We start from the raw sequence: 21299 nt of genomic DNA, 5'->3' as shown, positions 1-21299 counted from the left end.
CTTTCATACAACTATAGGGATTATTTTACAATTTTAAAAACATCATTAATTACATGTAAATAGAAAAAAAAAATTACGTATCATTGCATATAATAATTAATCTTATTATCCCATTTTAACTTTTTTTTTTAGCATATTATCCCATTTTAACTTTCTACTTTTACTTAATTATGTTTTTTTTTTTTTTTTTGAGAAATACTTAATTATGTTTAGAATACATATATAATTGTTTCAAAAAAAAAAAAAAAAATACATATATAATTAACAATTAAAATACGAAATAAATTTTGTGGAAGATGAAAAACAGGTTTATATATATATATATATATATATATATATATATATATATATATATATATATATATATATATATATATAAAATTGTAATAATACTCAAACCTACTTGTATATTTTAAGTCTATTTTAACACTAATGTTAATTATATATAGCTCTAAGTCCCCTAATGGTTTCATATAAATTTGAAAATTTATAACAAAAGTACACATTGATCAATGTGATTACTGAAAATAATAATGTTTAGTTATTCTCAGATTTTCTTTTTTGAAATAACTGCATTTCAGTAATTTTTCTTACATAATTAAGATGTCTTTGAAATTTAGAACCTTGTTGTATTATTTAACGTGCTTAAAATGAAAAGCTATACAAAACCTTTATCTTTCTTGTATAACTCTTTATATTTATATATTTTTTTTACACCAGCTTAACTTAATTTATTTTCTAATCTACGTAAGTACGATAGGGGTGGTGGTAGTGGTGGTGTGCAGTTATAATGTCGTGGAGGAAGAAGGGTGCAATTGGCTACTTGACTATGGTGGAGGATTGCAAAAGGGAGGAAAAAAAGACATTTTTATCCCAAACGTTATTGAGTGAAAAGACAATATTAACCCTTAAGTAACACAATTTGTTACTCACGTTAAGTAACTTGGATTTTTCTTGTAGGGATGAGCATTAAATCCTTAATTATGGGACAACATTAAAGTCAATAACAATATAATGTTTTTATAGGGGTATAGGGGACATGTATGTAAGATATTGTGTGGAGATATAGGGTCTGAATTCTGAATTCTTGATACTAGTTGTCCTAGACTCCTAGTTAGTATCTTTACCTGAATTTATATCCACCAAAAATTATAAGAAAGTAAAAAAGAAAAATAGGACAACTATATCTTCCTCGTGCTTATATGTCACTCCTTTTTTCGTGAAAAGAAAAATTTCACTATCTTTGCCAATAAATTTGCATTCAATCTAGGTCAAAGAGGTTAATGGAGGCGTACATTATTTCTACCATAGTACCATTAATTAACTCTTTAAGCTAATTTAAAGAATTTATGTATCTATTTATTCGCGTGTAATGTAATTATGTAAATTGTGTATTGCACGTACAATATTGTATGGATATAATTGATACAAGTACGAGAATATGTAACCATGAATGAAAATTAAATATGTGATGCATTTTTTGTTACTATACAATGTGTGCAAGGAGAGGGAAATCTTAATCATCATCAAATAATCGACATAAAATCTGAAAATTTTGATCAATTAATATTAAAAAAATAAGTTCCAAACTGTGAGGAAGAAATTAACTGACTATAATTGAGAAAAAATTGTTGTTTTTTTTTTTTTTTTTTTTTTTTGAAACAGAGAAAAAATTGTTTCATTAGTTTTGTATTTGATTGTTCAATACCTAAGTAAAAAAAAGAAGAGCCTTAACCCATGGTACAATACGACAAGTAATTAGGCCCAAAAGGTTAATTACTAGTTCTTATAAAATAATTCTAATAAGTTGGAACATGCCGATTACACATATGATATATCAAGTTTTTGAAATAAGTAATTGTCGATACATTGCTAGCTAGTATTATAGTAACAATGATACTAGCCCTATATTATTAAAATTTGACCTAGGTTCTAACTTCTAATAAGTAACATGTAAGGTAAAATTAGAATCACAAAATAGGATCATGTCATGTGATTGTTCGATGTACTCAAGAGTCAAGACTCTTAGGCAAGACTACCTTAGCCACTTCAAATCCGAAGAAAGAACTAACGAGAAATTATATACAGTATGTTGTTTGTTAGTCACCTAGAAAACCAAGGAACGATCGACAAATACTAACCAAGTTGTAAAGGATCTCCTAGATGAAGGACAACAAGCCCAATCCAAGTTATACCAATTTGTTAATGATGGATCACATTCTGCACCAAGTAGTACACATTGACATGGACATCGAACCGGACATCCTTTCAAGCTACGATGAGTAAGACACCTCATAGTAGTTGCTTCTTTGAAGAGGCACTCTTTGACAAAGGGATGGTGTAAATCAATGCATGTGTACTGTTAGTTTATTGTCTATATATTACATGTGTTAAATATGACCCCAAGATGCAATCATCGAGAGGAAAGAGTCACTTGTTTTTCCTTTAATCAATGTAGGACACACACCTTAGTCACCTATATGATGTTTCATAGGATCAAATTATAACACATCTAATCTCCTCACATGTAAGACCTACGTCTTTATGCATGTAAGATACTCGCATGTATGATACCAAGTCTAGTAGGAACTAATAATGCTCGTTTTGTTAATTTTGCTCATGTAAGAGCCTTAAATAGCCTAATAGTTCTTGAGATATTAGCTTGAACTCTTTTAATTTTGTGTACAATAATATAAAATTAAAGGGGAAAAAAAAAAACTAGCAACGAGTATAATTGAATTAAGGTCCCAAATATTACATTTTTCGTACAATGAATGAAATGTACTAAAATTCAATCGATTAAAGTATCTCCTTTTCTTTCATGTTAACGTCAAATTTATCCAAGATTTCTTCCAAACTATCAATTTTGGCTTATCTCCATTCTCTAACCTCCTCATCATAGTTGAAGTCCATTTTTGTGGTCTATATACATTTTATATTGTTGATCTTAATAAAACCAATCACATGAGACGTAACCATGCATGTCGGTTTTTTAATGTCATGGTCACTTAATTATATAGTGGCCATCTTACATGTTATGCTTGAATAATAAACATAATCACATGTCAAAAATATTGTGTTACAAATCACCTATTTATTTCATGGAAATATCACTAAGATCACAACAATATCATCCTCAATCTTGCGTTCACTAAAAGTTCTTAATTGTGGTTTTGCCGGGAAGAAAGATTTCCCAAATCTATAATAGTTGCGGCATTTGTATGTAGGGTTTCATAGGGTATTGTTAAACGTTGTTCATTTGATTTGAGTATAATATTCTTTATTTACTATGATTTTGATGTTTTTGATCAAATTAAAGTGTGATTTTTTCGGATGACCTATTAGGATATAAGAATTCCCATGAGGCTCCAACCTATGGGGCTCGCCGAAAGCTTGTCACCCGATTCAATGAATTTTATGTACAATGAACAATGAAACTATTTAAAAGGATCTTGCTAACGAGCATCTCGGGATGTTAAATAACTAAGGGCCTATTCACATGTACTGAACTAAGTTGAACAAAACTGAACTGATCTGAAGTGAACTGAACTGATTGGAGCTGAACTGAACTGAATTGAGCTGAAGTGAATATTTTATGAGAGAAGGAAATTAAGAGCTGAAATGAACTGAACTGATTGGAGCTGAACTGAACTGAACTGAAATTAAGTAAATATGAACAGACCTTAATAATTAATATATTATCTAAAATTATACTTTATATTAGTTTGAAATGTATACCAAAATCACGTATCTACTGTAATAAAATATTTATTTCACCTTAATCTTTCACTTTTAATTCTCTTATTGATCTTTAAGCCCTAGGAGCGTTTGTCACCTTTTTCCTTTTTAAAAATAAATTCAACTCTTACACGACCTTACAGAAAGCTAACTTTGACACGTTTCCTAGCTAGCGATCGGGGCTACAAACACTTTCTTGTATGTGCATTGGTGGGAGACATGTACATTGGGATCTTTAATTTGGGTGGGTCATGGGTGGATTGTGGCCGGAGACTAGGAACTCAGGGAGGGTGATTGAATGGGGCAAAGAGATAAAGTGATGAGAAGTTGGGATATTAGAATGTTAATGTGATATATTAAATTATTAATGTCACATATATATTAATTAAAATATTATTGTCAGATATTAAAATATTAATGTCATATGTTAGAATATTATTGTGAGATATTATAATATTATTGTCAGATATAATGAAATCACGATAAGGTTGTTCTCACGCAAAAGTTGTCGGTCCTCTCAGCTCGCAAAAGGTTCTTTACTTGATAAAGTACATGTCATTTATAACAATTTTCCAAACGTTATACAAACAAGTGAAACAACCAGTTTCCTTAAGGGGGTGTTTGGTAAGTGGGAATTGGGGGCTGGGAATGGGAATTGAGGAGGTAGGAGTATGTATTGCTTTGTTTGTTTCGTGGGAAGGGGAATTGTAGGTGGGATTGAGAATGAGAATAAAATTGGTATATTCCCATGATTTTATTACTTGGGGGGAGAAAGTAATAGAGGTAGGGATTGGGAATATATAGAAAAATACCATTTTGCCATTAATGAAAGCATAATGATGTAATATTAGTAAGGGTATTATTGTAAATTTGCTACTTAATCCCAATCAATTCCCTTCACACCCCAAACAAGGGATTGCCAATATTTTATTGAATTCCCATCTATAAATCCCAAACCATTCCCAACCCTTTAATCCTCAAATTCCCATTCCCACTTGCCAAACGCCCCGTAAAACAAAAAAAAACTTATTTTAATTGAATTTCAATTAACATATACCGAACCTAAATTATTACTACTACGTATTTTATTTGATTAAAAATTATGTTTAATGATTAGCTATTTATTTGTTATTTTAAGTGACTGGCTTTGAAGATTCAAACATAATTATTGAATTGAATTTAAGGTGTGTTCTATTTACCAGATTTTCACTAATCTAAATTTATATTAACTTATCTATATGAACTTAGGCCTTGTTCACTTCACCTTAAAAAAATAATATTCAGTTAAAATAATAACTGTTTAGTAAAAATCAATAAACTTAAAGAGAAATGTAATAGAAAATCAGTAAAAATAATTTCAGTTCAGTAAAATTAATTTCAGTTTAGCAAAAATAATTTCAGTTCAGTAAAAATAATTTCAGTTCAGCAGAAATAAGGTGAAGTGAACATGGCCTTATTATACGTTATTAAAACTTATTTAGGTTGTAATTTATACTTAGGTAACCTTTATCAGAACTTATTTTTCCTGAACTAAACAGGACATACCCTTATATTTTAAATAGTGCACAATGCGTATGGTGCACTCGAACAACAACCTATGTTCTTTGAGTTTAAATTATATGTTTATAAAATCAATGTTCTTTTATTATTATTATTATTATTATTATTATTATTATTATTATTATTATTATTATTATTATTATGTTCTCTGAGTTTCGAATTATTTGTTTTTTTTATTTTCATTATGATCTTTTGTAATTTGTTCTTATATTCTTTCTAAATATAATTATTTAATGGTATATGTTAGTAGTTATATTAAAAAAATGGTACACAATAAGCATTGTGCACTGGGGTGCATAAAGCGCTTTACCTACATCTAAATTGGCACATATGTATAGGCTTTAGTGATATAATTGACTGGCTAAGATAAATCACACCAATCAAATCCATTTAAAATCTTGTATTACACTTTAAAGATTTGAAGGATAAATATATCCCATCTCCTATTTCCCTTCAAGCACATCATATGGGTTGAAAAGAATAGGAGTACAAGATTTCTTTTCTACAACATCCATATCTGCTATTTTGTTCTCATTTTCCACAAGTCAATCCAAAATTAATTATTAATTTTCAAATATTAGCCTTTATTCTCTAGTATTCACGTTAAAACAAAAAAACATATATTGTAGAGATTGTATGAAAAGGATGTATATGGAAGAACAGGAAAATAACGGCATTTGCATGTGCTTCTAACATGGTAGGCCCTTAATCACTTCAAAATTACAGTAATTTAGACGTTAATTGAAAGCATCCTTATATCTAATTTAATTAATTAATTTTTGATGAAAATTATTAATTAGTTAGTGATGCAATTAAAATAGTACTTAAACATTTTGAGGTGGTTGCTTTGGAAGAATCCCACATGCAATCTTGTGATAATTGACCAAAATATATATTAGAATCAAGATGTGTATGGTTGATGTAACATTACATATATTCGAAAAGATTAAATGAAGAACAAATGTTGATACTATTGCATGATTAAGTACAATTTGCATAATATGATTACGTTCTTTTTGTCATTCTTAATTACAATAATAATATTGACTGAAACATCAAACATCTCTCATCACACATGCAACCCCAAAAATGTCTTGTTATTATCGATCAACATGTATATCATGTACTTGATACAATATTTCTATATCTATACTTAACCCTAATTAAAAGGCGATATTTGAAACAGTTTCACCTCGTAAAACCCCAACATAGAGTACGATATATCTAAACAGAATGTAACGGTATATCTTTTTCTCACATTAAAAACTCAAAACATCTTTTGGAAAGACTTTGTAAACGCAATCTCACGAGTTGTGACTGATTATAGACGTCTACGTTGTTACATTCTCAGCCATCATTATTTTTAATTTCTAAAAATGCTAAAGCGCCCTACTGGACTTGAACCTTGCCCATGCCAACGTTAGTATCTTTCTCAACTTAGCAAGCTCATTGGAAAATAGAGGCAGGGTAAGGAAAATTATCCCCAACCCAAAAAAAGTAATCGTGTTTTTGTAGTTGGAGAAAGTTTTGCGTAGAACGGACTCATGTGAGTCCAGTTTATAACCTTCAAACACACCACATCCATTTTCCTTATGCTAAACTTGCCACTTTAGTGATTAAATTTTTTTTTGTATGATTGGACTCACGTGAGTCCGTTCTACACAATACTTTTCCTTGTAGTTGTATGTTAATACTTGATAATTGAAACTTCGATTGTAAAACTATCAAAGTTGTACATATTGATTTGATATCATCATTTTCTTCTAATTAAATTTACATGTAATCTCTATCTATTTACATGATTTAATTTCGATTTTCTTAAAATCAAAAATTGTAAATCAAGCAAGTAATAATTGAAAAAAAATTTGTAGGTTATTGGCTAAATTGTGACCATATTTTGCTACGAATTGAACCATAGTTAATCGTTTCTTAGTTGTTGAATTAAAGTTCACATAAATGAATAATTATTATGACAATCAAGTGAACTATTTAACTTAATGGCGTTGGTTAATGATAAATTAAATTGCTGATGAATCGAGTGCTAATATATATGACATAATTGACTAGAACTTCCTACACAACTTTTGTTGTGTTCGTTAATTACTTCTTAATTGTATCAAACAATGTAATATGAATGTGTGCCTGTTACGTTCGTGGTTATGTTGTGTGCTATATGTAGTTATGCACCAGAGTTATACTTGATGTCATTTAGACCAATCTTAATTTTTTCTTAGTCATCATGAGTAATTGAGAAGTGAAGGAGAAAAATTATGGAAAGAAATTATGAGCAATTTCACACCTTAATTACAATACAAAAGCTTACATTTGGTGTGAAAATGTGAAATTGATACATTCATTGACAAAACTAAGGAAAATTTCCCCTTTTTACCACCAAATTCAAGAAGGTTTGTTGAGTCTTTTGTTGTTTTAAGCATTTTGATTTCCCACATGTATCACGACTAATTACTCCAAAGCACACAAATTGGATGCCCAAGGAAATCGTGCATTTTATTTGGTGTACATGTTTAATTTTGACCTTGAATTTTGGTGTGTAGCCATAATGTTAGATACAACTAACAAACCACCTCCATTTAAAAAATTAAAAAAAGAAACAAAATTGACAAAGGACAAATTTATAAAGAAAATTGAGCTTTGGGTTAGTTATGTACATATTATTAACCCCTTGTTAATTAGAGTATTTTAAGATTATTTATGAGTCATAGCTCCGTAATTTAATGCTTAACTAATTCTAGCTAGGGCTTGCGTGTTTGGTATGGTTGATGTAAAATGGTTGATTGATGAATGGTGTGGAGTGGACTTTAGAGTGAACTCAGAGTCAACTCCCAACTTAAGAAAGTTTTTTTCTGTAAAACTTAGATTCATAAAATTATAGGAATTACTTAATATATTGTTCAATCTATACTAATATAATAAAAAGGTGTTTCTAAGAACGTCTATGCGCCACGTAGATCCCCTCATTTCGCCACGTCATCACCTACTCAACTCCTCAATATGCTACGTTATCCTCTCAACTCTTCAATATATATATCACGTCATCCACACAACTAACAATACCCATATGTTGTCTCAACTATATTGAAAAAAATATATGGATGAGAAGGTTTAACCTCTTAGAAGAAAAGTTATTGTTTACCCATTTAGGCTAATGTCAATTATGCTTTAACATTGCACAATAAATAATATTATATTACAAAGTATTGAAAACACATACTACATACAAACTATTAGATGCTCTTAACAATTAGTAGTTGCGCAACTATAAAAGTAGTAACCCGGGGCAACGCTCGAGCTACTTACTAGTTTATATTCAATAGTCAATAAATTTTATTAGAATATGTCTTGATCTCGTTTTAAAGTGTGAGTATTTTCAGTTATGGATTGTGAGTAAGAATGGCGAATTACCATAGACAATTAGAATTTTATAGACAATTGCCGAAGACTTATTTGCGGCGCGTATTGTGCGCACACAATTATAGGTTACTAAAATCACACTACTAGGAAATTTCTTATATACAACTATACAAGCATGTTGAATTGCACTCAATTTGTGTAATATTAAACCTGACGGTGATTGAATAGATAAGAGTAGTTTAAGTCTAATATACACCAAAGTCTTAGTCAAAGTTTAATAAAATTGACAAAATTCACGTATTATACTTTATAGCCAAAACTTCCATGTGCATGAAATTTTCTCACAAAATAGGGCGATAATTATGTTAGTTTTAATCAAAAATACCTGTATTACAACTTACAAGGATAGTCAGCTAACAACGATTTATACACAAAAACAAAATCTTGATAATTTTATCATGACTAATAAATTTTCAATCATCATATATGCAACCCTTAAAGACAACTTTCGAATTAAGGGCATGTTCACATTTACTGAACTGAACTGAATAGAGCTGAAATGAATATTTTATGAGAGATTAAAATTAGGAGTTGAACTGAACTGAACTGAACTAAAGTAAAATTAAGCTGAAGTGAACAGGCCCCAAGATTACATACTCGAATTTCGATCTTCCATAATAAAGTTTTTTTTTTTATAAAAAAATCCCGCAACCCCCCCCCCCCCCACATAACTGTGTTGAATAAAGTTACTAGAGGTGAGGATGAAATCAGATTATAAGAGGACACAATTTAAGGAAATTATGTCAAAAAATAAATTTGTAAGTACTACGTTTATTAAATTTTCTTACAGTATCATGTACATTAAATGCTACCTACCATAAAATAAAGAAGTAATTGTTGATAGGGAAATTGGAAACACTAATTCAGGCACAAATTGTTGCTTGTTAAAAATGAATATACTTCTCAAATATTCAATTACAAAATTTGGTAGGTGTGATATATCTAATAGACTCTACTAGTATTAGGTACAATGAACTAATTTTGTTACGTAGTACTCGTAGTATATTAACAATATTTATTATTGAAAGAGAAATTAAAATTGAAATTAAAAGAAGATAAAAGAGCCACGTAATAAATAAATGGAAATTTTTATATATAATTGATGATATTGAAAAAGAAAATCAAGACGGTTGGGAATTGCCATGTGCCGATGGGGGTCCATGGCTTAAACAGTTGGTAGTTCAATTTCTCTATTACTCGTATCATATGCAAGCTTCATTAGTTGATTCTCATAGTCACATTCATAGGCATCGATTAATAAGGACATCGGAGAGGTAGTAATCGGGTCGTTTATATCAAGCTCAATGTGCATTACACTTGATTCAAAATTGGAGAATCTACGATAGAGAATTTGATTCAAATTATTTGTCTTTCTAACGAGTGCAAGACATCACTTATTTAGTTGTTTGGATAAAAGTGTAATATTTTCGACGGCAAAGAACTAAAAAATTAAAATTGCCTCTTAAGTAAAACTAAATAAGTGGTGAATCGAAAAGGAGAGTTTATTTCATTTGTTGACATTGAAATGTTTAACTATGAAAATATTCTTTATTTGTTACATTAATTAAATCGTAAAATGTAAAATACAGAGTATGACTTAACAAGTGTCTATGAACACTAATTGTAAAAATCGAGCCTAAGCTTTTTTTTTTTTTTTTTTAAAGCCCTTTACCCTATAAACATACTAGACCCTTCCTTGTAAAAAGACTGCCAAGAAAAATATAACCATAAAATAAATACGAGTAGGAAAGAACATCAAATATAGTATTGATATAAATTTTATATATTTTTTTAAAAAAAATTATATCATTTTTTTTTTTTTTTTTTGATAAAATTAATTTCTCGGCAGTTGTTCAAGTTGAAACAGTTGCAGGCTAAAAACCTTTGTCATTTTCTGAGTGGTCAATTCCTTTACAACTCTCTTTAGTCGTTACCACATTTGCAATTGCTTCCTTTGCTTGGCCTATATAAAGTAACACTTCTCTCAACCCAATTATCAATTTTCATTTGCAACACTTACCCAAATACTCCACTCCTTATTTTCCTCCACTTTTGTTCCTCAACAAAAAAAATGGCAATTAATCCTACATTCTCAATTTCTTTGGTTCTCATTTTGATCAATGTTTACGTACTAGGCGCTTATGCCGGTTACAGTGGTTGGACAAATGCTCATGCTACTTTTTATGGTGGAGGTGACGCTTCTGGCACTATGGGTAAGTTCACAACTACGGAGTATTACATTTGACACGTACATTTACGTATTTTAAACGTTACACATTTAGCATTTCGCTAATTTGTTAACTAATTAATCATTATTAGTTGTTACATTGTCACACATTATAATTTTTATTATAAAAATAATAAGTATTTTTCGACACATAATTGTCTAATTGTATTATGATCAAAATGCAGGGGGGGCGTGTGGGTATGGAAACTTGTACAGCCAAGGGTACGGGACTAGCACCGCGGCACTAAGTACCGCGTTATTTAACAATGGATTGAGCTGTGGATCATGCTATGAACTCCGATGCAATGACGACCCGAGGTGGTGTCGCCCTGGTAGCATAATTGTGACTGCTACCAATTTCTGCCCTCCAAATCCTTCTTTGCCTAACAACAATGGTGGATGGTGTAACCCTCCTCTTCAACACTTTGATTTGGCCGAGCCTTCTTTCTTAAGGATTGCCCAATACCGTGCTGGGATCGTCCCTGTTTCCTTCCGAAGGTATATTACTTTAATGTCGTGTTTATTTATTTTCACCTACTAAACGAGATACTTTTTACATCATTAAAAATTGACACGTACTAGTTCTCACTTTTGTGCGGTTTCAACCGAGCAAAAAGTTAACAATAACTAAAAAACTAACATAGTAATGTTAATTTAACCTGTAAAGTGGTTTTTATTAATATATGTTTGTTTTGGACATTTTTAGTTGCCTAAGTGCTTAACTAGTTAGGTAGATAGACTTTTTATGTTGTACTCGTAACATTTTTCTTTAAGTAGTCGAGTAGACGAGTAGTACGCTAATACGTTACATGGTTGAAAAATTGGCAGGGTACCCTGTGTTAGAAAAGGAGGAATAAGGTTCACAATCAACGGACACTCGTACTTCAACTTGGTCCTAATCACAAACGTTGGTGGTGCGGGCGACGTTCACTCCGTGTCGATTAAGGGTTCGAGGACCGGGTGGCAACCCATGTCAAGGAATTGGGGCCAAAATTGGCAAAGCAATTCTCTATTAAATGGGCAAAGCCTCTCATTCCAAGTTACAGCTAGTGATGGAAGGACCGTTACAAGTAACAATGTTGTTCCTGCTAATTGGCAATTTGGACAAACTTTTGAGGGTGGTCAGTTTTAATTAAATTAATTAAAACATATTATTGCCTAATTTCCTATAAAATATTAAATATTTTGAAGAGTGTAAAATTTTAAAAAAAAATTAAAATTTGTAATTATATTTGGAAAGAGGAGAGAGAAGATGATAGGGAAAGGTGGTTGGCCATATTTGTGGCTTGGAGTTGCTGTGGTGCCTAATGTTTGGCACCCGCTAAAGCCCTTTATTTTGTTTTTGGTAATTTTTATTTTAAAGTGAGTAATTAATTAGTTAATTAGATATTTTTATGAAAATATGAATTTTCCAAATAGCTATTATTATAAAGCTTTTGGATTATATCATATTATTAGAGTATATTCTTCTGTATGTAAAGACTAGAGTGATTGCTCGAGTGTTTTGTACTCTGTAGTGATCTGATTTAGTCAATCAATTATTATGAGAATGATGATTTCAGATTTTGCAATTATGTAGTACTGAGTATTTTGTTGCAATTTTGACTTTTTTTTAAACTTTATTTCAATTACAGTATAGAGTAATTATTTAGTAACTTATGGTCTTATGAAGTAGACAGACTACGCCACCATAAATTAGTTAATTACCATTTATAACTCTAGCTCGACCTTTTATATATGTACTTGTACATTGTAAATGTGTAACGGATAGAAGGAAGCAACATGCTTCTCTCAATGGTATGTCCAAACTAGCATTTCACACGTAATTGTGCAACTCGTGGCCACCCTTGTAGAACCAGGTCTATTTCAAATTTGAGTCATACTAAATTAATATGCCTACACGATTTAAGTCTGAATCAGTTGTTATTCGAGTAGGGCTAGTGATATAAAGGAAGGCATGGTGCTTATATGTAAATCTACGTACCTAAAGAAAAAGTTGAAAATCTTAGTTAAAGAATCTGATCTTAAGATAAGCTTTCAAAAAGGGCAATTAACTGTTTGGAAATGTGAAGCGTATTAGAAAGCATCATCCATGTGCTGATGCGTCTTTGAACTACTACTACGTATAAAAAAAAACAAAAGAGCAAACATAAGGAAAATGACACAAGCAAAGAAATACTTGAAAGGTGTAAGGAATAAGGATTGAAACAGTGGTTAGTTGGTTACTACTTACCCAAGTTATTGTGCTCAGTGAGCTTTTTTTTCTTTTTTTTTTTTTTTTTTTTTTTTTTTTTTGTGGAAGGACAGTGAGGGTATTACTTAACAAAGTCGCAAGAGAGTGTAAGACTCTTTTCGATTTATTTTAGAATGATTTTGTTATTTTTTTCGTTTCAACATTGGAAATATGTCGTGGTTATTTTATTATTTTTAAAGACGGAATGACACTTTATTAAACTAAATCAAGGTCCGCCAAAGTTTGTAACTTTGGGAAAAAGAACCCATACAAATTCGCTAGTGTTATAGATTAGGGATGTTGAAGCTTAAAGGTTGATGATGATGAACTCAAAGTCTCAAATTAGGATTGTTTCTACTGTGGTCCACTTTATTTGGACTACCACTATACTTAATTATCATTGGTCGATTTTTAGTTTTTTTTTTTTTTTTTTATTTTTTTTTTAACCTTGGTCAAACCTTAATTTTAGTATTTTTCCTTTTTTAATTCTTTTTTTATTTTCCAAAATTTAGTTATTGTACTTCCAAAAATCATTTTATAATTTTCGAAATTTATTTATTATATTCATTTTTTAATTAAATCAAAAAATAAGATTATATTAAAAAAACAAAATAAAAAAAAATTTCATCAACGTTCTTCGTATTTCATTCTTCGTATTTCATCATCGTTCATCGACATTTTTCAACGTCCTTCAAATTTGTTCAACAATCGATGAATTTCTCTATAAATTAAGATCTACAGTCGTGCATCAATAAAGAAACCGATAGAGAAGATCTATATTCGTGCGTGGATGGAGAAAACAAAATAAGATCTACAGTTCCGAATGTCGAATTTGCAAAATCGGGGGTTGTAGCGCATATTGGCGGAGGTTTTTAATTATAAAAAAATATATTTCACTTGTATGATATCAATCAACAGATGCAAAAATATCGAATTTATGTATTCGGTCAAAAAAATTTGAATTATTCGATAATCTAAGTTCTTCAAGAAAACCTGATAAAAAACCATATAATTTTCTTTGAAACGTTGTTTGATCCAAAAAAAAAAAACGGAGACCAAATTACTAATCGTGTTTGTATTTGAGGAATTTACCTACATGCGGATAAGACATTACCTATTATTATTTACATCTTAAATATTAAACGATTATGACCATACGTTATGTTGGACATTACGTAAATGTACGATTAAATAATTTTGCAATTGTCGTACACTACTTTTAATTAATTGGTAATGTACGACAATTGCAAAATTATTTAATTGAATCTTATCTAATGATTAAATTTTTAAAAATAAACTATGGGATCCGAATGTCAGCTATTAGAGATAAAATCAAGTTGATTTTATTTCAGTTTATTGTTAATGTTGAGACTTTTTAATGTTCAATAAAATTGTTATGAGTATTTTCAATATATATGGTAGGTATTGACCTATTGTATAATGCTGGATTAACTACTTATTTATTTTCCTTCCAAATGTTTAACTTTGCAGTTACAACCAATGTTGTCCTACATATATAATTTTCAGTCTACATACTTATGTAATTTTTTTAAAAAAATAAATACCAGCATATAAATTATTCCTAATAAACGTGTATAATTATTCTTTAAAATCTATCCAACAGTAACACATGTACTTAAATAAATCATAGTTAGTTTTAAGATCGTTTTAACATGTACTATTTCTTATAGTACTGAGTTTTGATTTTATATCATTTCCTTTTCGATATTCGAAATATATCCAAAAACTTGTATTATTTTATATGATACTGATATTCGAATTTGTTTTTACTTGCCATATATTACCATTAGTGTTGACTGTTATGTTAGATTATATGATATGATTATATTATATTAAGTTTATTGTACAAATCTTTAAATTAGTTAAGTATATATTTCTATGTATATCTTTGCCTTATACGTTGCCTTGATTGTAGGCTATAGTTAGGCTATAGGTTGACTTGTATATATATTTCTCATAATTGTTAGCTTAATTTTGACGGGAAAAAAAAATAAAAATAGTAAATAACTAAACTTATATAACTATTAGCTTAATTATAGTAAATTAAATGTAATTTTAAAACTTTCCACGAATTAAATGATAATGAATACCTTAATAGTCGCATAATATATGCATGTCGAAACTATCATTTTGTACTACATATTAACTTTCTCATCATTGATAAACTTAAAATCAATCATATTGATAGGGGTTAGTTATAGGTAAATCAATTTTAGATTTTTAGCTTTTTTTTTTAGGTTAGAATAAATTTCGTCATATCTTATTGTCAAACCTTTTATAATAATCAAATATATATTATATCTATTTATTGAAAAAAAAATATAAAGAATATAATTTGGAGTTAAATGGATAATATATATTCAAAAATCATTAAATCAAATATATTCATATATGTTCACACGATTTAAGAAAGGAAGTTCATTTTTTTTTCATTTCTTTTTGGTAAAATAAAAGGGAAAATGATAACCACTAATGAACAAAGTTCTAGTGGTGGATACAGCTATGCCATAATTCTAGGCACTTCGTGTGGATTATTTAGGATATGGAGCTATTATGAAGCGAAATTTATGAATACACGTAACAATTATAATATAGTTATTTAATTTTATCATTGATTAAAATTTTAAAAATGATATGATAATATATGTTAGGTTTCCAATATGGAAATTGTAATCTGATATTGATAAATTATGCAATTACAATAGATAGCAATTGAAATTCAAATAATCATATTATTTGATTGCAAAAGATAACAATAACAATTCAAATAATCAAATCTTCTCCCATGTATGTGATATTATTGGATAATTTTTTACCACAATTATAGCTCATTACTAAGAAATTGTAAAATCACAATATTTTTTTTTTTTTCTTCCTATTTTCATAATACGAAATGGTGTGACAAAAATAATAAGTGAGATTTATATGTTCACATTATTTTGTTAACAATTTTTTAATGTCGTACCATGATATCAAAGATTATATCTTTTATGAAAATAAACTATATAATCTGACAAAAGGATATATTTTTTGTCATTTATTTGTGCCAGTGACAAACAAATAAAAACAAAAAAAAAAACAAAAAAAAATTAAATTTCTCAAAAAAAAAAAAAGTAAACAATAAGGAGTAACAAAAGTATAGCTACAATTAAACTCGAGGTACATACAAAAAAAACAAAACACAATATTAGTAATTACCATTCATGACATTACTCATTACATAATAATTGTTCAGCACAACTACATTTAATGAAAACATTTTTAGTAAGATAAAAAACTACTAATACATAATAATTACTTAGTACATTTTTTTTTGACGCAGACGGCGCAAAGTCATAAATCTAAAGTAATACGGCTTTGGCCTCTTGATTGATTTTGTATTAATTGGGGTTGTCATGAAACCAAGTCCACCTCCGACGCACTCTAGAATAATTCACAAAGAATGGTATAGCCCCCCCCCGATTCACGATAGACAAATACAAAACTATTTAGACAACAAAAATAACAAGATATTAACAAATTATAATCTAAAAATTGGTAGTGTCCACAACATTATTTTATGACCATATCCAATAATTAATTAATTTGTTTTCTCATGCAAATATCTATTGGATGTTTGGTAAATTCTTTGTTCATAAATAAGGTTTAAATTTCAATCTAAGTTTTGTGGGATCTAACAAGGAAATACAAAAATAGTTTCTCTAAAAGTATTTAATCTAATATTGAAGTATATGCATACATAAAGCAAACCACGATATGTAGTAAATATATACTTCGTATTAGTTACCATTCATACCAAACCTGGCTAACATGAACTGTGGTTGTCTAGTGAAGACCACATTCATATTTACTACCAATTAAGAAGATAACAAGATATTAATGAATTATATATCAGTAATTGGTGATGTCCAAAAGAATCTAATGTCATACGATGTGTGTTTTAATAATTACAATTTTCAGGTAATGTCCTATCCTTTATTTGGGTAAAACATTTTACATAAACAAGATTTCAATTTCGATTTCTCTTTTTTTAGATCAAACAAGGTTTCGAAAAAATAATGATGCGGTTTCTTTTTCAGATGTTAATGACAACCCCGATTACCGTAAAACTTAAAAATTGTGAGTTCGATTACATAAAATCATCGTTTTGGCAAACTTGTATAATCCAAACCTATTATTTAGGGATTTCAATCGCTGCCCAAAGTCGCAACGATCCCAAATTTTTTGTATATTAAAATTTCGCATTTGCTTTTTAATTCGAGCCATATTGTAAATCGCTTTCGATGCGCGAGTGAATGGTAATGGACATTGATCATGTGTTCATTTTTAATCTCATCCATGGATGAAAAAAGTTGATGAACATTGATGATGAACTAAGAAGAACATGATGAACAATTTTTTGATTTTGATTTTTTTTTAATTTATTCGTTTTTTTAATTTATTTTTATTTTTTTATTTAATTAAAATCTGATTTTAATAAATAAATTTCGAAATTATAATTAAAGTGATTTTTGTAAATTCAGTAATTAAATTTTGTAAAATAAAAAATGAATTAAAAAAGGAAAATACCAAATGGTTTGATCAGGTAAAAAAAAAATAAAATAAAAAAATCAACCAATGATAATTAAGAATAGTGGTGGTCCAAATAAAGGGATCATAGTAGAATTTTCGATATTCATATACATTCCCACCTACTACAAAACAGTTGCATGACGTAGTAATATATTTTTTTTGAATATCCGACAACTGATTCTCAATCCTTATTCCAGTCTTTAATCAGCTAATCCTAATTCCCTTATATCAAGTTTTACTAATAGCATCATTATGTTTCTAAAAGTCAAACATAAGTATGTTTAACATACCACCCCTATATTTTTATACCTCAAATTTAACTAACATTAGAAAAATGAGGTAAATTTGAGAGTTTACAATTTTTTCAAACAAACAAATGTTATAAAGTTTTATTCATTTTAACTTTTAATTTATAATCATTTTTATATACTTCCTCCGTTAATGGTTATTTGCAACAAAGGGGTATTATTTGTGAGATATAAAATATTCCTTTGTTGCAAATAACCATTAACGAAGGAAGTATTATTTTCAAAGCTAAGGGTAGGACCGTAGGATAGATCAACAATGTCGCATGACAATGTTACAACAACACCACGTAATTAAACTAGTGCTTAATAATGAGAACGTGCGTGTGTAAAATAAAATAAAAATAAAAAATCAAATCCCGTCATTTCCAATTGTCATTTGCATTATTGATTTATTGCCCCTTAGCTTAGACCAGTAAAACAATCCAAAATGTCATTCAATTGTTATAACTTTTGAAAAACTTTAAATAGACCATACAATATAAGTAACCAAACTCCATGGCGATATTGTACCAAGTGGCTCCTTATAAATCCAACTAAAGAAAATAAAAATGAAAAATATTGTTCTTTAATTTGATGAACTCCAAAAATATCAAGCTCAATCAAATTCATTCATGATAATCATAGTTACAAGGCTTTAATCATGATGTATACATTGAAACTGATTGAGAATCTTGGCTATTAACGCCAATTAATTCAGTTTGTATCGGGCAAAATAAGCTTTTTGAAAAAAAATAAGAACACCTTGCCTAAGCATCTATCAATTGTTCAATACTAGGAGTAAAGTCACAAGAATTTTCGCGGGGGGCAATATACACCACGACAATTACAAGCTATTGTCTCTGTCCATGATTAATTGTCACATTCGTATGTAACATAAAATATATATGTAGAAAGTCTGGCAATTTATTGACATAGATAAAATCAACTCAAGTGTTCCTTTTAATTATCATCGATTTCTTGTCATAATATTGTTAATTAAATTGATTTTATTTTTTAGAATTGACCACCCTCATAAGACGTGCCAAATTGCCAATTAGCAGGAGCAACATCGTAGCTAGTGATTGTTCTTCCGTCACTAGCCGTAACTTGGAAAGAGAGGCTTTGGCCGTCGAGATAACCATTGCTTTGCCAATTTTGACCCCAATTCCTAGACATAGGTTGCCACCCTGTCTTTGAACCCTTGATAGAAACCGAGTGCACGTCACCGGCTCCGGCTACATTGGTGATTAGGACCAAGTTGAAGTAGGAATGTCCATTTATTGTGAATCTTATTCCTCCTGTTCTCACACAAGGTACCCTGTCAAAGTGTTAAGTTAGAGGGTAAGCAACACAAATTAGAGGGTAAGCCATAAGTTATTACCTTCTTCTAATGGTAATTAAACCGCTTTACTAATTAAAGTTGACTATCTTATACTTTTAAAAGCGTCACAAACTCTTAATATTAACATGTTGTACAGTATAATGTAAGATGCATGTACAGTTACGCTAAAAATGTTAAAAATTACCCATGATCTTTTTCCTAAATGTACATAAATAGTTAAACACGTTAACAATAAAAGTAATATTTAAATCATACCATAATACAATAAAATTAGTGTACATCCCAAGCTCACAAAAGGTTTCGTACAAGCATCTTCTAATAATTAAGCTAATAACCGTCTTACCGAACACTTGTTGTAATTACAACCAACTTTGATTAAGAGCGTAGGGCCGAAAATGAAGTGTTCACGTGCGACTTTTCAAAATCGTACTATTGTATTATCTTGTTGTCTTTTTCACTTCAATTAATTCATTACTTCGTATATCTCATATTTTCTTTGTCAAAATGAAAGAAGACAATTTTATATGAACGTGTTCTTAACAAGACATTTGAATAAAGAATTACAATAATAATTAGCGAAATTGTCAAAATTAGCGAAAATGTAGTACTTGAATCTAAAATTTGTAATCATGCACGTTAATTATTAGAAAGTAGAAAATAATCTAAAGAGAACATAGTCTATGTATAATAAATTACTCGTGTAACAGTTGCACTTAAAATTACCTTCGGAAAGAAACGGGAACAATTCCAGCGCGATATTGGGCAATTTTCAAGAAAGAAGGTTCAGCCAAATCAAAGTGTTGAAGAGGGGGATTGCACCATCCACCATTATCATTAGATAAGGCATAATTTGGAGGGCAAAAATTGGTAGCTGTGACAATAATGCTCCCTGGGAGACACCATTTCGGGTCTCCGTTACATGTAAGTTCGTAGCATGAGCCACAACTCAATCCACTGTTAAATAGCGCGGTACTTAGGGCAGCCGTGCTAGTCCCATACCCTTGGCTGTACAAGTTTCCATATCCACAAGCTCCTCCTACATTTTCCAATATAATGAATAAAATGAACTTATAAAAAAAATGACACGTTTATCTTCAAAATGCAACATTAGAATATTTATTTATCTTTAAACTTTTTTATTTGGTATAATCAACTTCCTACTTTGCAATTTTACACAAGACAAAACATACGGCTTGTTCCTTAGGCAGTTTTGAGTTGATAGAAATTCGAAAACCATTTAAGTCTATAAATTGAAGACATTAATTAACCAATAAGCTAACATCCAACTAACTTAACTAATGACAAATTGCAATGGAATAAATTTGTACGTAAAGAGCTCTAATTATGTAAGCCCTAATAATGTATTATTTCAATTGTTTTAAAATTTTCTATATATATAATAACCCTTTTTTGTGGTATATTGTAGTGGATGTAGAGTAATGACCTATAAAACTAACGATGGACATTGGACTAATTGATTGGATACCACTAGAAAGTATTAATTAGAAAAAATGTAGCCATCTAAATAGATAATATTAGGCTTACCCATCGTGCCAGATGCGTCCTCTCCGCCATAAAAAGTAGCATGACCTAAGTCTGCAAAAACTACACCATAAAGTGATAATAGATTAATTAAGATGAAGGAAATTGAAGTTGTAGATAATGTTGACGAGATTGCCATTATGTCGTTGTTAATGACAAAATTAGTTTTAATTATAGATTAGCTAGGGATTAGAAACAAAGTAGGGGATGAATTAAGTGATGATTGGTAGTACATTTTGGAGTAAGGTAATGTTTATATAGGCATAAGGTAGGGTTATGTATAAGCAAAGTTGTCTCTAAATGATAATGACTATCTTAGCTTGCAATGCCTCAATATGAGTAATT

The 21299-nt window shown here is 29.5% G+C and overlaps 2 protein-coding genes across 2 annotated transcripts; one reads left to right on the top strand and one right to left on the bottom strand.

Moving 5' to 3' along the window:
- Positions 1 to 10737: 10737 nt before the first annotated feature.
- LOC145593708 (expansin-A10-like) lies at positions 10738 to 12531 on the top strand. The gene is made up of 3 exons (XM_081650033.1): positions 10738 to 10943; positions 11143 to 11455; positions 11786 to 12531. Exons 1-3 carry the CDS (start codon positions 10802 to 10804, stop codon positions 12087 to 12089), a joined length of 759 nt encoding a protein of 252 aa, XP_081506159.1. The 5' UTR covers positions 10738 to 10801; the 3' UTR covers positions 12090 to 12531.
- Positions 12532 to 18680: 6149 nt separating this feature from the next.
- Positions 18681 to 21199, bottom strand: LOC145593707 (expansin-A8-like). Its single transcript, XM_081650032.1, has 3 exons — positions 20958 to 21199; positions 20136 to 20448; positions 18681 to 19388 (listed from the first exon to the last, which is right to left on the bottom strand). The coding sequence occupies exons 1-3, from the start codon at positions 21091 to 21093 to the stop codon at positions 19085 to 19087; spliced, it is 753 nt and encodes a 250-aa protein (XP_081506158.1). The 5' UTR covers positions 21094 to 21199; the 3' UTR covers positions 18681 to 19084.
- Positions 21200 to 21299: the final 100 nt, after the last annotated feature.

This window comes from Chenopodium album, chromosome 19 (genome assembly GCF_948465745.1).
Source record: "Chenopodium album chromosome 19, dcCheAlbu1.1, whole genome shotgun sequence".
Taxonomy (NCBI): domain Eukaryota; kingdom Viridiplantae; phylum Streptophyta; class Magnoliopsida; order Caryophyllales; family Amaranthaceae; genus Chenopodium; species Chenopodium album.
This window is presented reverse-complemented; position numbering and strand designations above follow the sequence as displayed.

Coding starts and splice junctions, on each gene's coding strand:
- LOC145593708 (XM_081650033.1), top strand. CDS start 10,802: ATGGCAATTAATCCTACATTCTCAATTTCTTTGGTTCTCATTTTGATC. Junction 10,944..11,142: donor TGACGCTTCTGGCACTATGG/GTAAGTTCACAA, acceptor ATCAAAATGCAG/GGGGGGCGTGTGGGTATGGA. Junction 11,456..11,785: donor GTCCCTGTTTCCTTCCGAAG/GTATATTACTTT, acceptor AAAAATTGGCAG/GGTACCCTGTGTTAGAAAAG.
- LOC145593707 (XM_081650032.1), bottom strand. CDS start 21,093: ATGGCAATCTCGTCAACATTATCTACAACTTCAATTTCCTTCATCTTA. Junction 20,449..20,957: donor GGACGCATCTGGCACGATGG/GTAAGCCTAATA, acceptor TGGAAAATGTAG/GAGGAGCTTGTGGATATGGA. Junction 19,389..20,135: donor GTTCCCGTTTCTTTCCGAAG/GTAATTTTAAGT, acceptor ACACTTTGACAG/GGTACCTTGTGTGAGAACAG.